This window comes from Notamacropus eugenii, chromosome 7 (genome assembly GCF_028372415.1).
Source record: "Notamacropus eugenii isolate mMacEug1 chromosome 7, mMacEug1.pri_v2, whole genome shotgun sequence".
In the NCBI taxonomy this organism is placed as follows: Eukaryota; Metazoa; Chordata; class Mammalia; order Diprotodontia; family Macropodidae; genus Notamacropus; species Notamacropus eugenii.
Window position 1 is genome coordinate 1,236,354 of NC_092878.1, and position 19,493 is coordinate 1,255,846.

At 39.9% G+C, this 19,493-nt stretch overlaps 1 protein-coding gene across 7 annotated transcripts in view; it reads right to left on the bottom strand.

The window, feature by feature from the left end:
* TMOD2 (tropomodulin 2) overlaps positions 1-19,493 on the bottom strand; it is a 52,267-nt gene that overhangs the window by 29,589 nt on the left and 3,185 nt on the right. For 4 of the 7 annotated variants that reach the window (XR_011970475.1, XR_011970474.1, XR_011970473.1 and 1 more), the window contains exons 1-5: positions 15,361-15,459; positions 13,127-13,309; positions 9,985-10,141; positions 6,853-6,975; positions 3,396-3,482 (exon numbers count right to left, since the gene is read on the bottom strand). Coding sequence is in view for 4 of the 7 variants with exons in the window: in XM_072624322.1 (XP_072480423.1) it covers positions 3,396-3,482; positions 6,853-6,975; positions 9,985-10,141; positions 13,127-13,309; positions 15,361-15,417 (607 nt within the window). In the remaining 3 variants the exon portion in view is untranslated. Of the gene's footprint in view, positions 1-3,395; positions 3,483-6,852; positions 6,976-9,984; positions 10,142-13,126; positions 13,310-15,360; positions 15,460-15,934; positions 16,944-19,493 lie in introns of those variants that run through there. The other 3 variants (XM_072624324.1, XM_072624325.1, XM_072624323.1) reach the window with 3 other exon arrangements.

The window sequence follows — 19,493 nt, forward strand, 5'->3', positions numbered from 1 at the left end:
TTGCTTATATAGAACCACATGTGCAGATGGCCATGTGGCATAGTACCTTCCAAAACAGTACTTCCATATGATGACTGACATGTTACCATATAGGGATATAGCAAACAGACCTATTTATATGCATGTGCCTATATGTACGCACATATAACAGCACACACAAGTATATACGCACAAGTATATATACATGTTGTGGTCATGTATATGTATAAGTATACATACATATATAATAGCTACTATTTGTATAAGTATGTATGTATGTATACATACCTATGTGTACATGTATGTATCTATGTAATACACATGTGCATACACACACGGTTGTTCCTCAACTTTCATGGGGTTGATGTTCCTAGAAAATGGCGCAACAGTACAAAACATGGATGTTGCTACATTGAACCTATGGGAAAATAAGGGGTTAGGCTCCTCCAGCCACCAAAAAACTGGAATTTATCTTTAGAGATGGCTAAAAATACACTTTCCTGCATACAGTCCTTTACAATGAAACTTTAATTCTGATAACATGTACTTTTCCTAAAACAGTAACTATGAAATAACACATAAAATGCAACATACAAAATAAAATCAGTAACATGCAAAATATTTTTTCTTGTAATTCCCTAGAATTCTATAACCTTTTGTGCTAACATCTCAATAAAAAGAACAACTCCAGAACACTTGCTTCAGACAATATTCATTTTTCATAACACTTGAAATCTAAGGTACCAAAAATATTGTACAGCAAATAGAATTCTTAAAACTAAAACGTTTTTTAATCTGAATCTTACCTTCCACTGCATCAGATGGCAGTGTGAGGGCATTGTACTGTATACTATACTCTCTATCTATATCTGTATACTAGCCTCTCTTGTCTTGGCTGCCCTTTGAAAACCAAGGGGGAGGTTGCTGGGACTTTAGATGCTACTGTCAGAAGATGCTGAGACTGGCGAGGTCTCGACATCACCTCGAACACTCTGTCCTTCATAACTGGTGGATGACATTGGAGGTTGAGAATGACACTCAGCTTGAAATAAAATGGCAGCAATGCCTGCTTTGTGCACCGTTTGAGATCCTTAAAGAGTCTCAGAGTATGGAGCGTAGAAGAGGAGAGTTGACCTTTAACCTTAAAGCTGCTATTGATAATGGAATTGGCAGCGTCAGTGTCAGTGTCTCTAGATGACAGCTAGTCAGTTATGCCAAGACACTCTTCAGGGTTGGCACAATCATTCCCTCTCTATGATATGTAACTGTGAATGTGCACAGCTGTCAACACAAAAGTGAACATGAGCTTACTAATAAAATCACGCGAATGCCTGGTCTCGAAAGTTAAATGAGCAAATGCTGAGGATTGAATAAATTGTTATATACATAAACACAGCCTTACATATGGTATGCATTTGCATTCATGGCTGGCGATAGAAAAAGAAATGGCATTCTTTCTCCTCACTGTTCAAACTTTCAATTCCTTCTCCTTTCCTTTGGCCCATCTAAAGATCTGGGGCACAATGGGAAGACAAATGATAACTAGGAGGAGAAATTAGGAAGAGTCCTAGGATTTGAGCTCTTTTTATCAGTTCAGGAAGATGGGCATGGATGAATAGACCCTAAAGAAACCTAATGTGGGCAGAGCTAAGAATAAAAAAAAGATATGAGAGACATGAAGATGATTCAGTGTGCCATAGGGCATTTTTATTTCTTGATTTGCTCAGGTCCCTGGCAATGGGTTATAAGCTATACTTGAACACCCATGGGCCTACTCCTTTTCTAAATCAAGCTGAGGGTATCCACTCTCCTTGTACCACGATGGCTAAATCCACTGACTTCGGATCAGTGGTTATGGATTCCCCATCCCGAGGCTACATCCAAACTACAGGAAGTATTCAAGTAGGCTTAAGTGAACGTGGCAAACTTCTAACTATGGAAACAAAAGGGCCATGGAAAGGCTGAAATGAGGCCTCCTCGTTCATGGTTGGGGATTAGTATGGCAGAATTAGTAGAAATGTCAGGGAATATGATATCCTAATTTTCCATAAAACTTAGGTTTTCCACTCTTTTATGAAGAAAGGATAGCACATTTCTCGGGTTAATTTCCAAACATCCAGATGAATCTTTATTTTGAATGTTTGAAGACTTGTGTTCTTTCCCCATTTCTCTTTCCTGCTCCATTCCCTGGCCCTGACCCTGTCTTCAAATACGTCATCTATAAGAATATGAAAAAAGAAGGGTTTGTGGTTGATTGTAATACGTATTTTAAGTAGTTAGGAAAAACCAGATTATTTTTTAAAGCACAGAAGCTAAAATTAAACGGAGAAAGTTACGCTTACTTTCTGCAGACTATGGCTTAGTATCCTATTAGCCTGCCAAACTTTAAATTTTCTTCCTTTGAGTACTTTTATGTCATTCTAATTGTTCACACTTTACCCATAAGATAGACTCTAAGGATTTTACTTTTAATGGGCAAATGCTGACAGCATGTTATACCTAAATATGTGATATGTTCCTAGCTGGTCACACAAATAAGACTCTGCTTACAAAATGACTTTTGTGTGTAAGCATTTGCATGAGTGGAAGTATTTCAAACCCAATTTAGAATTCAGAAGTTAAAAATAAAGAGGACCAATGAATCTAATTAACTTAACAAGGGGCCAGAAAATGAAAATTTTCCAATGAAGACCATATGCAAAAGAAATTTTTTTAAAAAACTGAAAAATAACTAAATTTATTATTTGCATTTTTGGTTATAATAAATCTTATTCACAATACTTGAGGTAATAAAACTTACTTTTGTTTTTATAATAATAATTAGGATCATTGCCTTAAGGTTTGCAAATATTGTACCATGCCACTAACTTTAAAAAAGATACATAACTTTTGTCCTAATTAGTCTTTCTTTCTCCCCACCTTTCCCCCATCACCACACCTTAAACACCAAATACCACCCTCTGGGTCTTAGGTTTATATCTGCAAATTCCTTTCAATCAGTCTCCATGGTCTACAGCTTCCCCCAGGCTTTCTTATCTTTCTTGATAATGTTTCCCTTTATGACCAGATAACTTTTACTGTACTTTGAATTAGAGTCTGCTATAAGAGTTGCATCTGCCCCTAAGCCCAGTTTAAAATGGTAGGTATGATGACTAAAGGAGAGCAAGGCATTAGAATCTAAAAGTCTCTGTTAGTGAAGGCAAACCACATATAAACCAAAACAGAAATCAGAAATGTACAGGGAAAGGGCTTGAATGGTAACGTATTATAAGGGCAACGTTAAGGTTTTTGACAACCATGTAATACCAAGTACTCTGGCACACACTATGGAACAGCAGATGGAGAAATCTGAATTTACTGGTAGCCAACAAGTTTCACAACCTTTGCAATTTCCCCCTTCTCCCCCCTTTACTTACTTCTTGGAGGGCTTTTGCCACTATCGTTACTGGGGATTTCTTCAGTAAACCGTGGATTATTGACTAAATTGTGAACTCCAAGAACAGCTAAAAAGCAAAGAGAAGCTGTTAGCAGGATTTCCAAATTTTTAATGTTTCTTGGGGAAATGAGTCTTCATGCATAATATTTCTATTATCCAGAAACTCCTTTTCTATAAACATTTATTAAGTGCCTAGTACTGTGCTAGGCACTGGGGATACAGAGATAAAAATGAAACAGTCCCTGCTCATAAGAAGCTTACTAGAAGAAGCTTGTCCAGATGCTTGGAAGGTGTTACAGTAATAATAACATATTTATTTGTCAATTTATTTATATTTAGCTTTGAATATTCACTTCCATAAGCTTTAAATTTTCTCCCCCTTCTTCCCCCTTCCCCCTGCAAGATGGCCTGCAATCTGATATAGGCTCTACATATATACATTCCTATTGAACATATTTTCACATTAGTCATTTTGTATAGAAGAATTATAATGAATGGGAGAAACCATGAGAAAGAAAAAACAAAACAAAAAAGGAAGAGTCTGCTTCACTCTACATTCAGCCTCCATAGCTCTTTCTCTGGATGTGGATGGCATTTTCCATCATGAGTCCTTTGGAATTGTTTTAGGTCCTTGAATTGCTGAGAAGGGCTAAGTCTATCCAAATCAGTCATCATACGCTGTGGCTGTTTCTGTGAACAATGTTCTCCCGGTTCTGCTCCCTTCACTTCGCATCAGTTCATATAAATCTTTCCAGGCTTTTCTGAAGAATAACTAATATTTATACAACAATTAAATGTTCTACACATTAACTCCTCTGATATTCACAGGTTTTGTGAATTGACTGTCATCCTTATCCTTATTTTATAAATGAATAAACTGAGTCTCAGAGACATGAAGTGACTTTCTCAGCTTCACGCAGTAATTGTCTGAGGTGGAAAAGCTCAGTCTTCCTGACTCCCAAGTCTAGAATTCCAGCCACTCTACCAAATGCTCCTCATTCTGTTTATTCCATGTCCCTATTCAACCCTGCCTCTCAGAATTCCTAGCTCTCTTCAAGGCTCATGTTAGGCACTATCTGCTATGAGAAAAAGTGTTTCAGATACCCTTAATCATCAGTGTCTTTCCCTTCTCAAATTATAACATTTTTACTGATTTGGCATAAATGACATTCCTTCAGGAGAATAAAAGTTCCTTGGGGATTTACATTCCTCATTGCATTACCATCCTTTAATCATCCTATCCACCTTTTTAAGAAACTGATTGGGCTTATGGGTGGAAACAACTCAATAGCAAGCTCTAATTGTTTTGGTCTCTGCATCTCCGAAGCTTACACAATGTCTTACTCGGGGTAGATAGAAGCTACTTAGAAGGAAAAGAATTTAAGAATACCTTGAAGGAACAAGCATATTTTTGCATCAGTGGATATATTTGACCCTTCAAGTGTTCATAAATGTTTGTTCAAATGAAAACATAATATCTAATGTGAGGACTTCTTCTCCAAAAGTATATATGAATTCACATTGGAAACTGATCATAATAGACCCTGTAGTCACGGGTGCATATTACTAATTACTTGCAAAGGCCCCTTATAATCTAGGAAGACTCTAGGTACTTAGCTCAAAAAAACTCTTAACCAGAACAGGGAAATCTCTGATCCCTAACAGAGATATTTTAACTATTTTTTCAAAATATAATATATTTTCAGAAGCCTCAGAGAGTAGAAGAAAACCCTGGTTTCCAACCTCCAAGTTTATGCAGTTGAGATGGATCAGAAGTGCCCTTCTTAATGGAGAATCTCAAAGCCCACATTTTCTGTTGTTGTAATGGAGAACTGGGTAGGTGCAGGTAATGTGGCTTATTAAAAAGTTCCTGAATCCTACATCTCACTCTTTCCTTTGTCCCAGGGATCTGACATTGAGAAATGGGGCCAGACTCGGTCATCCTCTTCCTTCCATGTTGCCTTCCCCATGGAGGAAAAAGAAATGTAACGTTCTCTGGAATAAGTCTAGAATACAAGTCAGAGCTACAGGAACCCTGTCCCTTTGGCATTCCCTCCTGTGTGACAGCCATGTAAGGATCATATTCCTTCTACTAATGCAGGCTGCCCACCACCCCTCCAAATTTTAGGAAGTGAATTTCTGTGGTTGAAAACAATCTGTCACTTGGAGAGCAACCTTCTGGTGGTGATTCTCTCTGAACTTAGCTAGACTGGTCTTTAGAGGACAGATGAAGACTGTACCCATTCTCAATGACCTTCCAGTTGGGTAGGATCTGACAAAACTTGTAGTCTGATGTCAGCACTTCTATATTGGGATGAAGACTTTGGAGTATGCCTTTAGTGCAGGAAAATACACAGCAATATGAATAATAACTAGCATTTATATAGCGCTTTTATGCTTGCAAAGTACTTAGACATCTCATGTGATCTCTACAACAACCCTAGGAGGCAGGTGCTATTATTACCCTTTATTTGAGGCAGAGAGATGTGAAGTGACCTGCCCAGAATCACACAGCTAATAAATGTCTGAAGCTTCATTTGAACTCGGGTCTTCCTTCCTCCGGGTGGAGCACTCCCTGGTCTTCAGTCCTGTCTGACTTCTCCTGACCTTATTATGGGTTTTGGTTTTCCCCAAAGATACTGGAGGGGTTTCCTATTTGCATCTCCAGCGGATTAAGGCAAATAGTGTTAGTGGCTTATGCAGGGTCACACAGCTAGTAAGCGCCTGAGGCTGGGTTTGGTCTTCCAGACCCCACTATCCACGCAGCTATCTAGCTGGCTCAGTATTATAATAACAATATTGAAAATGAGGATAACATCTAAAATGCCTACCTACTTGGAGAGGCAGTGTGGTGGAATGGATAGAGTCAAGGTGATTTAAGTTCAGATACCATCTCTGACATATACTGCCTATAAAACTCATGGCAAGTTAATAGGACAAAGCCCTGGGTTTAGACTCAAGAAGCCCTGAGTTCAAATCCAGTCTCAGATACTTACTTGCTCCATAACCCTGCATAAGTCCCTTAAAACTCTGTTTGCCAGTTTCCTAACCTGTAAAACGAGGGTGTCAGCTTCTAAGGTCCCTTTCAGCTTTTAAGCGGTTATCCTATAAATAATCATGAACACATTTGACTTAATCTCTGAGTATTGCAGACCACTTTTTCAGACCAGAACTGCAGAGTAGTTACTGATGTGCATGGGCCATGGGAGTTTTCTCACTGGGGAGTTCCCCACACAGAGGAAATCACAGGTCATAAGTCTGGACCCAAAATAAAAATCACAGGCTCATTGTTAGGCTCAGAAGAGAGACTACATGCAAATTACTTTGTAAGCGGTAAAGAATTGTTAAGGTACTAAAGGATATTGACACATGTCACATTATTCCAAGGCTTATGGTCTAATATGTATAAAGAGCTTTTTATCCAGCTAATTACCAACCTGCAAGATCATAGAGTTCAGTATCAGAGGCACTAGCTAAAGCTTCTTCCAGTTCTGGGTCAAGAGTCACTTTTTCTTCCTTATGAGTTTCTGTTAGCTTTTCCTTGGGGATAAAGATCCTTCCTTTGAAACAAACAGACAAACAAGACTGAGAATGACTGCTTTATTGACAAAGGGAACTGATTGACTTGGAGGATGTAGCTTTGACAACCATATGCTGAACAATCACCACTCTGTGTGTCCAACTGGGATTTCCCTACTAGCTACAAAGAGGTCTAGATCCCTAGTCCACAAGTCATCAGAAAGGCATTTGTAGTGGGGCAAAACGTTGATGTGGGGAGAGAAGAAAATCTTGCCGGTCTCTCTCATAGATATGGGGCAACTAGAGCTCTAAAAAAAAATATAGGGGGTTGCTTGGTTATTTGGTCTTTAAAATATTATCTTGTTAAGATGAAGCTGAGGAAATAAAGAATTTGGGAACTCATCAGGAATCTCTCTAGAAGGATGAAATCTAGAATATTATCATAGTAAAGAAAGTCCATTATTCCCATGATTTCCTTCTTTCATTGTTTGGGGCTGGGTTTTATTTTGTTTCGTTTTTTGAGACTAAGTGTCTATGTTCTTTTCTCCCTTCATATTATTTCACTTGGTAATCTCATCAGCTCCCATGGATTTCATTATTATCTCCATGCTAAAGATTCTCAGATCTACTTATTCAGTAGACCTTTCTCCTGACCTCCAGTCCTGAATCTCCAACTGCCTACTGGTAATCTCAAAATCAATGTCCTGCAGACATCTTAAACTCAACACATCCCAAACTGAATTTATTATCTTTTACCAAACCTCCCCCGATTCTAAATTTCTCTATTACTGCCAAGGGTACCACCTAGTCACCCAGGCTTGTAAATTAGGTATCATCCATGACTCATTACTTTCCTCTCTCACCTCTCATATCCAATCTGTTGCCCAAGCTTGTCAATTTTACCTTCCTGAATATGCCCCCTTCCCTCTTCTGACACTGCCACCACCCTGACGCAGGCCCTCATCACCTTACTTCTGAACCATTGCTATCGTCTGCTGGTTGGTTTCCCTAATACAAGTCTTTCCCCCTTTCCATTCTATCCTACACTTGGCTTGTCAAAGTGATGATCTTCATAAAGTATAGGATGTACTATCTATGTCACACCCTCACCCCCACTCAATAAACTCTAGTAGCTTTAATCATATCACATCTCTCCTTAAGACATAGCAATACTCCTTGATGATCCATATCTATCAATCATCTCTCTCTCTCTCTCTCTCTCTCTCTATCTATCTATCTATCTATCTATCTATCTATCTATCTATCAAGACTAACATTTTTATATCTGAATTCAAAGCCCTTTACCAGTAGCCCCAAAGTACCTCTTAACATTACTCCCCAGCCTGATTTCTCTGTTTTTCTTGGCAGACTTTCACTCTTATTTCTTATGACACCTGACTTCTACCTCAGATGCCTCTCCCAAATTTCACACTTGGAAAAACTTTCTATTAATGCCTTTCTCCTCCCCAGTTCCCCCATTCCACCGAGCTTTCTCTATCACTCAGGTAGCTCCTAAAATTCCGATTCCTCCCCAAAGCTTTTCAGAATGGATCTGAAATGAAGCAATTCCCTGACGTTATTTGATTAAAACCTTTCCCCTTGGTATGTCTCTTGAGATTTTACTGTATATTTGAAATCTGTTTTCCCCTTTCCCAATTAAGTAAGTCACAGCTACTATGGAAACCAACCAACCTTTCCATGGTAATCTCTAGTTATCTGCTCAGTTCTTCACTTCTGCTTAATTTTCTTAACAAAATGCCATTCTAAATACTGCTCAAGCCATCAGTCAGCGTGTGAACAATTGTGAGCAATTAAAGTCAGAAGATGGTTAAAGCTACAGGCATGATGGTGGGTGCTCTAATTTAAGCCAGCCTAGAAGCCTAGATGTCAGTGTCTTGGCAGACTACACAATGCTACAGGCTCCTCTAGCTGCAAGGCTATTAAGTACTTTATCAGAGAAATACCCTTGGCTCCAGTCATTCTGTGGCTAAAGAACTTCCAAGAGCTGTTCTCAGCTCTGGGTATGTGGGTGGGGAGATGTATGAGAACTGGAAATAGGGACTCATCGTCAGGTGGGCTTTTCACCCATTGACTTAGTGTTCATCTGGAGAGATGTGTATACTATTGACATGTGAACCGACTTCTAATGTCACTAACTTTAGTAGGTCTGTCCCTTAGTTACAGGGTGAGTTAACATGAAACAGACATAAAGGAGAAAAGGCTTGATGGGAATTCTCTGGCACAGAGATAAGAGCCACCATAAGCCTGAGGGACACAGATCAGATAGCATGGGACTTTCTTCTACACACTATATTTATATTTTCCTGAAATCTCAGAATCCTAGGATCCTGAGGTGTGCTGGACATGGCTCAAACCAGAGGGGTGAATATTTAACTTTTCAGTGTGAGTACTTACACCTTCAAAATCAATAAATACCACAAAATCAGAGTCTGATTTATTGTCTTGATTGTTTAGAATTTAAAATGTGATGGAAAAAGTGTTAATAATGCAGATTAAACTTAGAAGTGTGTGACAGATAAATGATTTTTTTTTTGGAGAGCTGGTTGTTAAACCAGCTCACCATTGCTCAGGATTCCCTCTGAACTACCCTTTTATGTCATCATCTGTGGGTGTTCAATTCCTTTAAGTGAACTTTCTATAAGCAGCAAGCCTCAGTGAGAAGCTACATGAGGTAATGGATAAAGCAGGAACTTCTGAGTCAGAAGATGTCCCATCACTGACATATACTGGCTGTGTGGCTGTGGGCAAGTCCTCCAACCTATCAGTACTCCCAGGTAACTCTCTAAGACCATAAAATGCAAAAAAAGTTACAGCTCTTCATTAGTGCAAAGAATTCTCCCTATCAATTAAGTCACAGGTCCAGTCCAAAAAGAAGAAAGAAAAAGAGGAGGAAAAAGTACTGTCAGAGGTCATTTTTGTATCCTGCCCCTTCCTCTCTTTTAGGTCGGCTCCCATTCTTCGTCTGATTGGATGCTGGTCCCAGGATGCACTGGCTGCCCATTCCAACCCAGTGTGGGCCCGGACCTTACCTTTCTTTTCTCCAGTAAAGGGTATAAAGTCTTCCCTGTCTTTGTGTTCAAGTGCTTCTTTTTCCAAATATGAAAGGAGGTGCTCCCTATCAAAGGGGCCTGTGGCTGCTTTCTGCGTCTGGTCTTTCTGCCGGAAACCTGCTGGTAGGAGCGCACTCTGCCAAATAACAGGTTTGGTCGGGTGTCAGTGACAAGATAGGTCGTCTGCCCGGGTTTCATTTGTTATCTCTGTCCCCATTTACTAGCATATCAAGTACACACAGGATTTCTGTTCAGTTAACTAAGGCTCCGTTCTCTCCTTAGTAAGTGGAGGAGAGGATCTGGTCCCTCGGCAGTCACTATGTGCCCTATTGGAGCTTACTATGGGATGGTGAAAGGAGCTGATCTGGAGGACCCTAATGACTTATGTATGGCAAAGTGGGGTTGTGGCAGGATCCTTGCCCTAACACTCTTAAACAGTAGGAGTAGATGGTCTATCAGGGATGCTAGGAGATTATTCCTATAGCTCCCCCTGCCATAGAAAGTCAGTTGGCAACTCCTGGTGGGTTCTCTCACACGATGGCACAGAGTGGAGACTCCTCACCGATATAGGAGAACTTTAAATGCTTTCTGCCTATCCACCTTCCAGAAATCCTCCAAAATACTGTAGGTCAGGATGCCAGCTAAAACTCAGGTCTGACCATCTCATTCCCCTTCCCAAAATACTCCCTCCAGCAGCTCCTAATCGTTTCTAGGACAAAATGCAAACGTGTCATGTTGACTCTTGGAGCCCATCATAACCCAACTCCATTAGAGGTTTCCAGGCTTGGTAAACCTTGTGCCTCCTTCATGACAAATTGCCAACTTGTTATTCATCATACCTGCTTCCTACCTTCATAACTTTGCACGGGTGGTTACGCCCCATTCCCAGAATTCCTTCTCTCTTTACCTCGTGACTTCCTGCAAACCTTGGCTCACGTGTCCTCTCCAACATGAGGCCTTTCCTTGATTCACTCAGTTGTTAATTCCCCTCTGCCCGATATTCATTGTGCTTATATATGCACTTAGAGCCATATGTGCTGCTTCCCCTGATAGAATATAAGCTTCTTGAGGGCAAGCACCGTTTCCTCTTTGTCTCTCTATCTTCTCCATCTAGCACTGTGCCTATTGATTGATTGACAACTAGATTTCCTGAACTTTAAGTTGCAGGAGTAGTTCAAGGCTTTCTGTATCTCTCTTGTGGTTTGGTGCTGTGGGGCCTGGAGTCTTGCAAAGCCTCCTTCTATAGGTCAGGGCTCAGATTTTGAACCCCATGTGTCTGGAGTGCTCCCACAGTCATTAAAGACAGACATTCAGAGTTGCAGAAGAAAATAACTACATCCTTATTTCATTTCACCATTATCAATTCTGCCTCTGGTCAGATGTGGATATGTGTAGCGCAGTTGTGTCAGACTCTCCGTGACCCCATTTGGGGTTTTCCTCCTGCTCATTTTACAGATGAGGAAACTGAGGTAAACAAGCTTAAGTGACTTACCAAGAGTCATGCAGCTAGTAAGTATCTGAGGCCAGATTTGAATTCAGGAAGATGACTGAGTCCAGGAGAGGCACTCTATCTAAAGCACCACCTAACTGAGCCATGTGGATATCAGGTAAACATAAATACGCCATCAAACCTCATAGTGGTTGCTAATATATATTCAGTTAATCAGGAAATTTTAGAACCAGAAGGAACAGCTTGCCCCAAACTCTGTTTACTTTGCTTCAGACATGAGTTTATCATAAATTTTAGTTACAGATTTTCTTGTAAAGTAATTTTGCATTTCTGGTCATCACTAAACCCAGTACTTCCTACTCCTGCCCATCACTCTAAAAACTGACAGAAGGAATGGTGAGAGCACATTCTCCTTAACCTTAGAAAGTCCTTTACTATACGCTGTGGTGTGAATTTTGTTGTTGCCAGTTTTTCTTTTTGTTTTTTTCAGTTAGAGAGGTAGAGATAATATCCTCATTTTACAGATGAAGAAGAAATGGACTCCTCAAGAGGTTAAGGGATTTTACCAGAGTCACACCGAAAGGGATGGGCCAAATCTCCTGACCCCGCATTCATCATGTAATCACATGATCCTTCAATAAACACTCTTTATTAAAAAAATAAAATCCATCTACTGGAAAAGTCAATGCAGCGGTCAACGTATCCATTGTGTTAGACTAATTTATAAAACATCTTAGACTAAAACAAAGTCATCCGTTTAGATCCACCTGGTTCTAAAATTGGGCCAATTGAATCGGGGACTATTTTAAGGTCTACCTGCGCACTAAGAAAGGCTTTACTAAATAAATATAATGAAGAATGTCCACAAGAGTTCAAGGGCAATATATGAGCTAACAGAATAAGCTTCGAAAGAATCTCCAGAAGAGTTAAAAGCACCTATTTTCCTATATCATTCCACAAACAATGGTTGCCTCATCAGATAAGGCTTCATCCTTGGCTAGTCATTAGAGTATCTGGTCTATGGACCTTTGCAACACAGCTGTTTGCTATCTAGCTCAAATTATTATATGTACTTATATTATTATCATATATGTAATATGATATACATGAAATACTTCTACTAAGTACATATGTGTACTTAAAGGTAACATAATATACATAAAAGTACATATATGTGCTTAAAAGTAACAAAATATGAACGTTTATTAAATATGTCTTACCTATTTAGCCTGGCCACCCCAGCTTGGTCCAAATGAGTGAGGTGTTATTGTGTCTATACTTTATGGGATACCAATAACTCTAGCTTCCATAGTTTAAATTAGCTCTGTAGAGGCAAGGGAAGCCCTCTGGACTCCTCTGGTCCAAAAGCCCCCACAGTTCAGAGCTGTCATGGGGTTGCATGAAAGTCTATCCTTGACTTCAGGCCATCCTGAGAGGGAATAGGAAATCATACGGGACCCTGGGAATGCTGCTCTGGGTTGAATTCAGGACTCTAGAAAAGTCACTTTTCCACAGGAATGGAGAAATTAAGTGACTTTCTAATATCACATTGAGAAGGAGACTCAAGTTTGGAAGTTAGAACCACAGACCTTGTTGGTGCCTCCATCATGAAGGCAACTTAATTACACGGTTCTCTCAGTAACCACTGTGCTCCATTTCCCCCTCACTCACCTCAGGATCTAGGTCATCGAGAACATTTTCCAACTGTTTTAGTTCCTCTTCTGAGAGTTTACCAAGAAGTTCATCTTCATCAATGTTCTTGTATTTCTCCAGTTCTTTTTGGAAAGGCAGGGCCATGGCTTCTCGTTCAGGGTCTGGATACTTACACAGGCCACCTTTCTGATCTTCAAAAGCCTATTATTGAGAAAGAAACAAAAAATATCCCACCCCTTTGGTGAATCAGACCTTCAAGTAGTCCTTAGTTATGGTGGTGTTCTAGTAGACTTTGTTCAGTTGTGTCTGACTCTCTATGACCCCCTTTGAGGTTTTCTTGGCAAAGATACAGGAGTACTTTGCCATTTTCTTCTCAGATGAGGAAACTGAGGCAAACAGGGTGAAGTGACTTGCCCAGGGTCATCCAGCTTGTTGGTGCACTTTGTTCTTTGTTCTTGAAGAGGACCATGACATGCCGGAGTTGATGTCATGCCGTGCAAGTGAATTGGATTTAAGTGCAGAGCTGTGCAAAGTCACCACCTTCACTTTTTCCTCCAGGGACATCTGGTTCAGGGGCAAGATAAAGATCAGGGGGACTGCAGATGGTCTTGGATGCAGTGGGAGACCTTGGGTCTTTTTAAGCTAAGGTCTTTAACAGGTCTCATTTTGACTGAGGCCATGCCCAATCAGTGATGAAGACTAGGTAAGAAATGAGGCAGATAATGGCCTCTTTTACCTAGTAAAAAAAAATAAATAACCTGGGAGGGGAAGACCCTCAGAGTTTCTGACCAAAACAGAAATAATTGCTATTTACATTCACTCTGAGCCAATCAGTGACCCAAACAATGACCAAGTAGGGCTTGGCCTGGGACCTATTGTTGGCCAACCAATGAGAGCCAGAGTGATTTGGGTTTAAGGCATGGTCCTTAAGAAAGAAATCTAGCCAGTAAACCTCAAGATATCTTGCCAAGTTTGAGTGATCAAAATTTATGTTCCTTTGGGCAGAGCACTTGAAGGTAAGGGTATGATACCCTAAGTGGACAGAGGGAAGGGAAGGGAAAGAGAGAAAGAAAGGAAGAAAGAAAGAAAGGAAGAAAGGAAGGAAGGAAGGAAGGAAGGAAGGAAGGAAGGAAGGAAGGAAGGAAGGAAGGAAGGAAGGAAGAAAGAAAGAAAGAAAGAAAGAAAGAAAGAAAGAAAGAAAGAAAGAAAGAAAGAAAGAAAGAAAGAAAGAAAGAAAGAAAGAAAGAAAGAAAGAAAGGCCAGTTCCAGCTGAGTCCCCAGTGGGGCAGCTCCTACTACTACTCACAAAGGTTATTGTTTGTCCTACATTCTCAAAGAAGACCATGACATCAGGGAGGTGATATCATGACATACAAGTGAATTGGATTTAAATGAGGGAGGGCTGTGCGAAGTCACCAGCCTCACTCTCTCCTCCTGAGCCATCTGGGTCCAGTGGCAAGATATAGATCAGGATGACTGGAGATGGCCCTTGACACAGCTGGTAAGTATCTGAGACATGAATCTTTCCGACCTCAGGCTGTATTCACTTTGCCACCTAGCTGTCCTAGTAGACTCTACTTACTGCAACTGTTCTAGAAAACAATAATTTGATTCCATTAGCTGACCCTGTAAGTTCTTTGAGGGCAGAGATTGGTCTGTGATTTCAAACTTTTGTCTCCTCCAGGGTCCACAGAGTGCCACAGGGCACCTGCACAGACAAAGGAGACACTTAAAACATGATTACTGAATTTATTCTTGGTGAATACTGACTTGTAATAGAAAACCACTGAAAGCAATTTAAATATCGTCAAAATATGGCTATGTTATCATTCAGGGAGGGAATGATAAAAAGAATGAAAAATAGGCTTCATTAAGGATGAAGAAGAGAAGCTCAGTGGGGGACACAGGAGATAAAGTAAAACAGGATAACATGAGAATGAGGAAAACAGTAAAGAAAGAATGAGGGAGAAGAAAAGAGAACTTCAGAATTTTATAAGGAACTTCTAAATTTCTCTGCAGAGCAGTCCCCAAGCAAACTGTTATCTCACAGTTTCTGGGGTCTAAAAGAAAAGTTGTTCTTCCAACATCAGTATCTCAGCTAAATTGCATCACTTGACTATTGAAGTTACCTTGGATGTGCCTGTGGCTAGCAGCAAAGTATCTCAGAATAGAGGTGAAATAAAGGAAAATAAAGTGACAGAAAGAGACACAGGTGTGCCTTTTTTTCTCAAGATTCGAAGATCTCAACTTACCGAACAGAAACGAGACCTGGAATGACATTTAAAGATTATCCAATCCAACTCTTTCATCTTATAGATAAATCAAGAAGCAATTATTTCATCTAAAGAGAATAAGTCTTCGCGCCATAGAAGTATTTCCTTGATGTTAAAAAATATTATTACATTTTAAAAAATTCCACATACGTAAAACTTTTCAGGGATATATATCTAGTGTATAAATTCTGATCCATTTAAAGCATGTAGTCCAGGAATTATTAGATTTAACTTCTCTAGAGTTGGATTGGAATGGCAGCTGTTGTGTTCTAATGCCTACCACCAGGCATGTGATGGATGAGATTCCTATCTCCAGGCAGAATCTGCAGGACACCTGAACATCATGCGGTTCTCCTCTTTGATATATTTTGTGCCTAAGCTCAGGACACATCACAGGACCTGATCTCAGATCCATATACAGACACTTAGAGGAACAAATACACTGTGGGAGCCCCTGGCTACCTTTCCCAGGGCCAAGGTCAAATACTGAGAAAAGTAGGAAGAAATACTAGACCACCCCAGCTGAATATGTACAAACATCCTGGAGCCTTACCTTGTTTCTAATGCTGTCCTCTCTCCCACACCTAACTGTGAACCTCACAAAAGATGGATGACTTAACAATCGTATGCCAGCACGGATACCCACCTAAGCACTTGGTTTCATACTTTCTCTTCTTGAAACCAGACATGGTTCAAGTCTTTAGAGCTCATTTCCTGGTTGCTCCTGACACCCTCCCACCCCAGAGGCTAACAATATAAATCTTCTCCTCTTTTAGTTCAATGAGATACTTTACTAATTTAAGAAAGATAATACAGTTGAACTAATGAAACACCCACAATATAGCAAAGCTAAATAAATATTCAGATTGTAGTAAATTTAAAGAGGCAGCTAGGCGGCTCAGTGGATAGAGTACTAAGCCTTGGAGTCAGGAAAACCTGAATTCAAATGTGACCTCACATACATGTATGTATGACCCTGGGCAAGTCACATAACATCAATTTGCCTTAACCCCCTGGATAAGGAAATGCAAATCATTCCAGAATTGATGACTGAACAAATAGTTTCCAGGGAGTTTTTAAAGGACAGCTAGGTGTGACAGTAGATATAGCACTGGGCTTAGAATCAGCAAGACTCATCTTCAGAAGTTCAAATCCAGCTTCAGAGACTCATTAGCTGTGTCACCGTGGGAAGTCACTGAACTCTGTGTGCCTCAGTCCCACATCTGTAAAATATTCTGGAGAAGGAAATGACAAGCGACTCTAGTGTCTTTGCCAAGAAAATCCCAAATGGGGTCATGAAGAGTTGAAGATGACTGAAAAAACATGAAATGAGAAATGCCTGCTGGATTTAGAGTCAGATGGCCTATGCTAAAATCCTGGGGCAAAACTGCTTAATCTCTCTGGGGCCTCAGTTTCCTCATCCATAAAATCAGGAGGTTGAAAGTTGACTCTAAGGTCCCTTGCTGCACCAAATTCTATGATTCTGTCATTCCTAAGAGATGGCAGATGCAAGCCTGGTGGATTTTTGAGTCAACAAGCAATGAACTTCTGGGACTATCAAGAATTTACACCACCTATATTCAATAAGCTAAGTGCAATAATATTCATGAGCCATAGAATACATTTCTATTTCTCCCCCTTTACCTGCTCTATATTCTCCTTACTTTCTCTCATTTCCATACCTCTCTTCCTTTCTCCTAACATCCCTTCCAATCTCCACATAGCCTTCACTTACTATACAGAAAAAGTCATCTAGAAACTGACCATCATTTAGCTGATATGCAGACTTCAGAGGGACAAAAAATATTCCCATCCCTTTGGTGAAAAACTAATCCTTCTCCTCTACCTGCACACTTGGATCCTACTTTCTATAGGTCCTGCTCCAGTGGTCATCTCTCTCCCTCATGCATCTTTAATCTCTGTGATCACTGCTATGTTTCCCATCTGCCTAAAAATATTCTCAAATTTGTCCATTTTTTGTAAAAGTGTTCCTTTTACCTTTCAATCCCACCCAATGACTCTATATCTCTAGCTGTAATTTCTCTTTTGTGCTTCAGTCACGGATCTCCAGAGACTTTCAGGTTATCTCCACAGTGCCTTGCATATAAACAGATGCTTGATAAATGTATGTTGCAATGAATACATTTAAATTCAGTCACTATCCCAGTTCAGGTTCTCATCACTACTCACCTAAACTATTATAGGAGCCTCCTAGTTGGTCTCGTTGCCTCAAGTCTCTCCCTGCTGCAATAGATCTTCCTCACAGCTACTAATGTACCTTTTCTCAAGTAAAGGTCCCCCCACCAACTTCGTAAACTCCAGATACTCTATTAATTCCAATATAAAGTAAAAATGTCTTTGTCATTTGAAGCCTTCATCATTCAACCCCTTCCAATCCACCCACTCTTTTACACATTATTAATCTCCCTCTGCTTCCACTAAACGGGCCTATTTGTATTTCTCACACATGATATTTGATCTCCTGTATCAGTGCCCTTGTACTTGGACTGTCCCCCAAGGCTAGCATACTCTCCTTCTTCACCTTTGCCTCTTAGAATCCACAAGATCCTTCAAGACTCAGCTCCAGTGCCACCTTCCGTTTCCTGTACTCCCTTCTACAAATGCCTTCCCATCTGTCACTTGCCATCTACTTGGCATGTACCTGTTCGTGTACATCTCTACCCCATAAGAACATAAGCTCTTTGAGGGCAGGTACCTATTTCTGCCCTTTCTTTGTATTTCCATCCCTTAGCAAGAGCTTGATAAATGTTTGTTACTTGACTGATTCAACATGGTCATATCCAAGCTCCTTTCCTCACCAATTATATCTAATCAGTTAGTCCATCCTGTGGATTATATTTCCAAGTTTTTTGATTCCTCTCCCTACTGTCTATTGCCACAACCATCACCCTAGTGTAGGCAGGCCCGTGTTACCACTTACTGACATAATAGCTTCCTTATAGGTCTTCCCAACTCCATCCCATAGACTGGTACCAGACTAATCTTTCTTAGACACAAACTTGGTCACGCCATTCCTCTACTCACTTAGCGCTTTCTGCACTGGTGAATGAGCAGAGGTCTAAAGCTTTGTGGTCTGTTGTTCAGGGCTCTCCATAATCTGGTACCACTTTACCTTTCTGGCTTTATGCTGTGTTATTCACTTCCCCAAACTCTGTGCCAGAGTCAATATGGACTAGCGTCCTCTCATTCTCCCCTCCCTGCACAACACATATTGTGTTCTCCGGCCTCTGTGTCTTTGCTTACGCTGCTTTTTATTCCTAGAATGTTTTTCCTTACCTGTCTTTACAATACAGAATTCCTTCCTGTTCTCTAAAGCCCAACTCAGATCCTACTTTTTCCAAGAAACTTTCCTTGATCTTCTTTAGTCCGTTCCAGCCTTCCCTCCACATCCCGGCACTCCCCCATAGACATCATATAGCACTTTGCTTTGTAACTCTATAATGGACTTATCAAATGATGGTATTTTAACACCAGATTGTAGCTATTAAAAATGATAAGCTTGTGACCAATAATATCCATGGAAAAAGTGGCCATGAAATAATGTTATCAGAAAAAGGATGCAAAAAGTAGGTAAATATTGACTAATTTCATATGGGTACTTTGTTTATGACTATGCAAAAAAGCAAATGAAGAAATATTCAGGATGTAATCTTTAGTGATTTTTTCATAAAGTTAAAATTTTTAAGGATAAATTATGAATAATCAAAAATTTTATGAAATTTGAACTATATATCCAATTAAAATTTTAGAAGTGTGCTCCCATGGAAAACTTTTATCTAAAAAGTAATATTTGCATGAAAAACCATGTAGACCTTAAAATATTCATAAAAAGGAAAGGGAAATATTAAGCTAAAAATGTGGCTGGGGGCCAGGATGGGGAAGGCTTAGGATACCATTTCAAGAAATTTAGACTTTATTCTATAAACAATGGAAAGCATAAAAATATACATATCCCAAAATACCCTTTCTAGTTTAAAAAAATATGTTGTTTTACTTTTCTATCACTTATGTTTCCTACTATGTTGTCTCCCTCACTCTTCCAACAGAGCTATCCTTTAAAATAAAGAATGAAAAAGGAAGAAAAAGTTCTG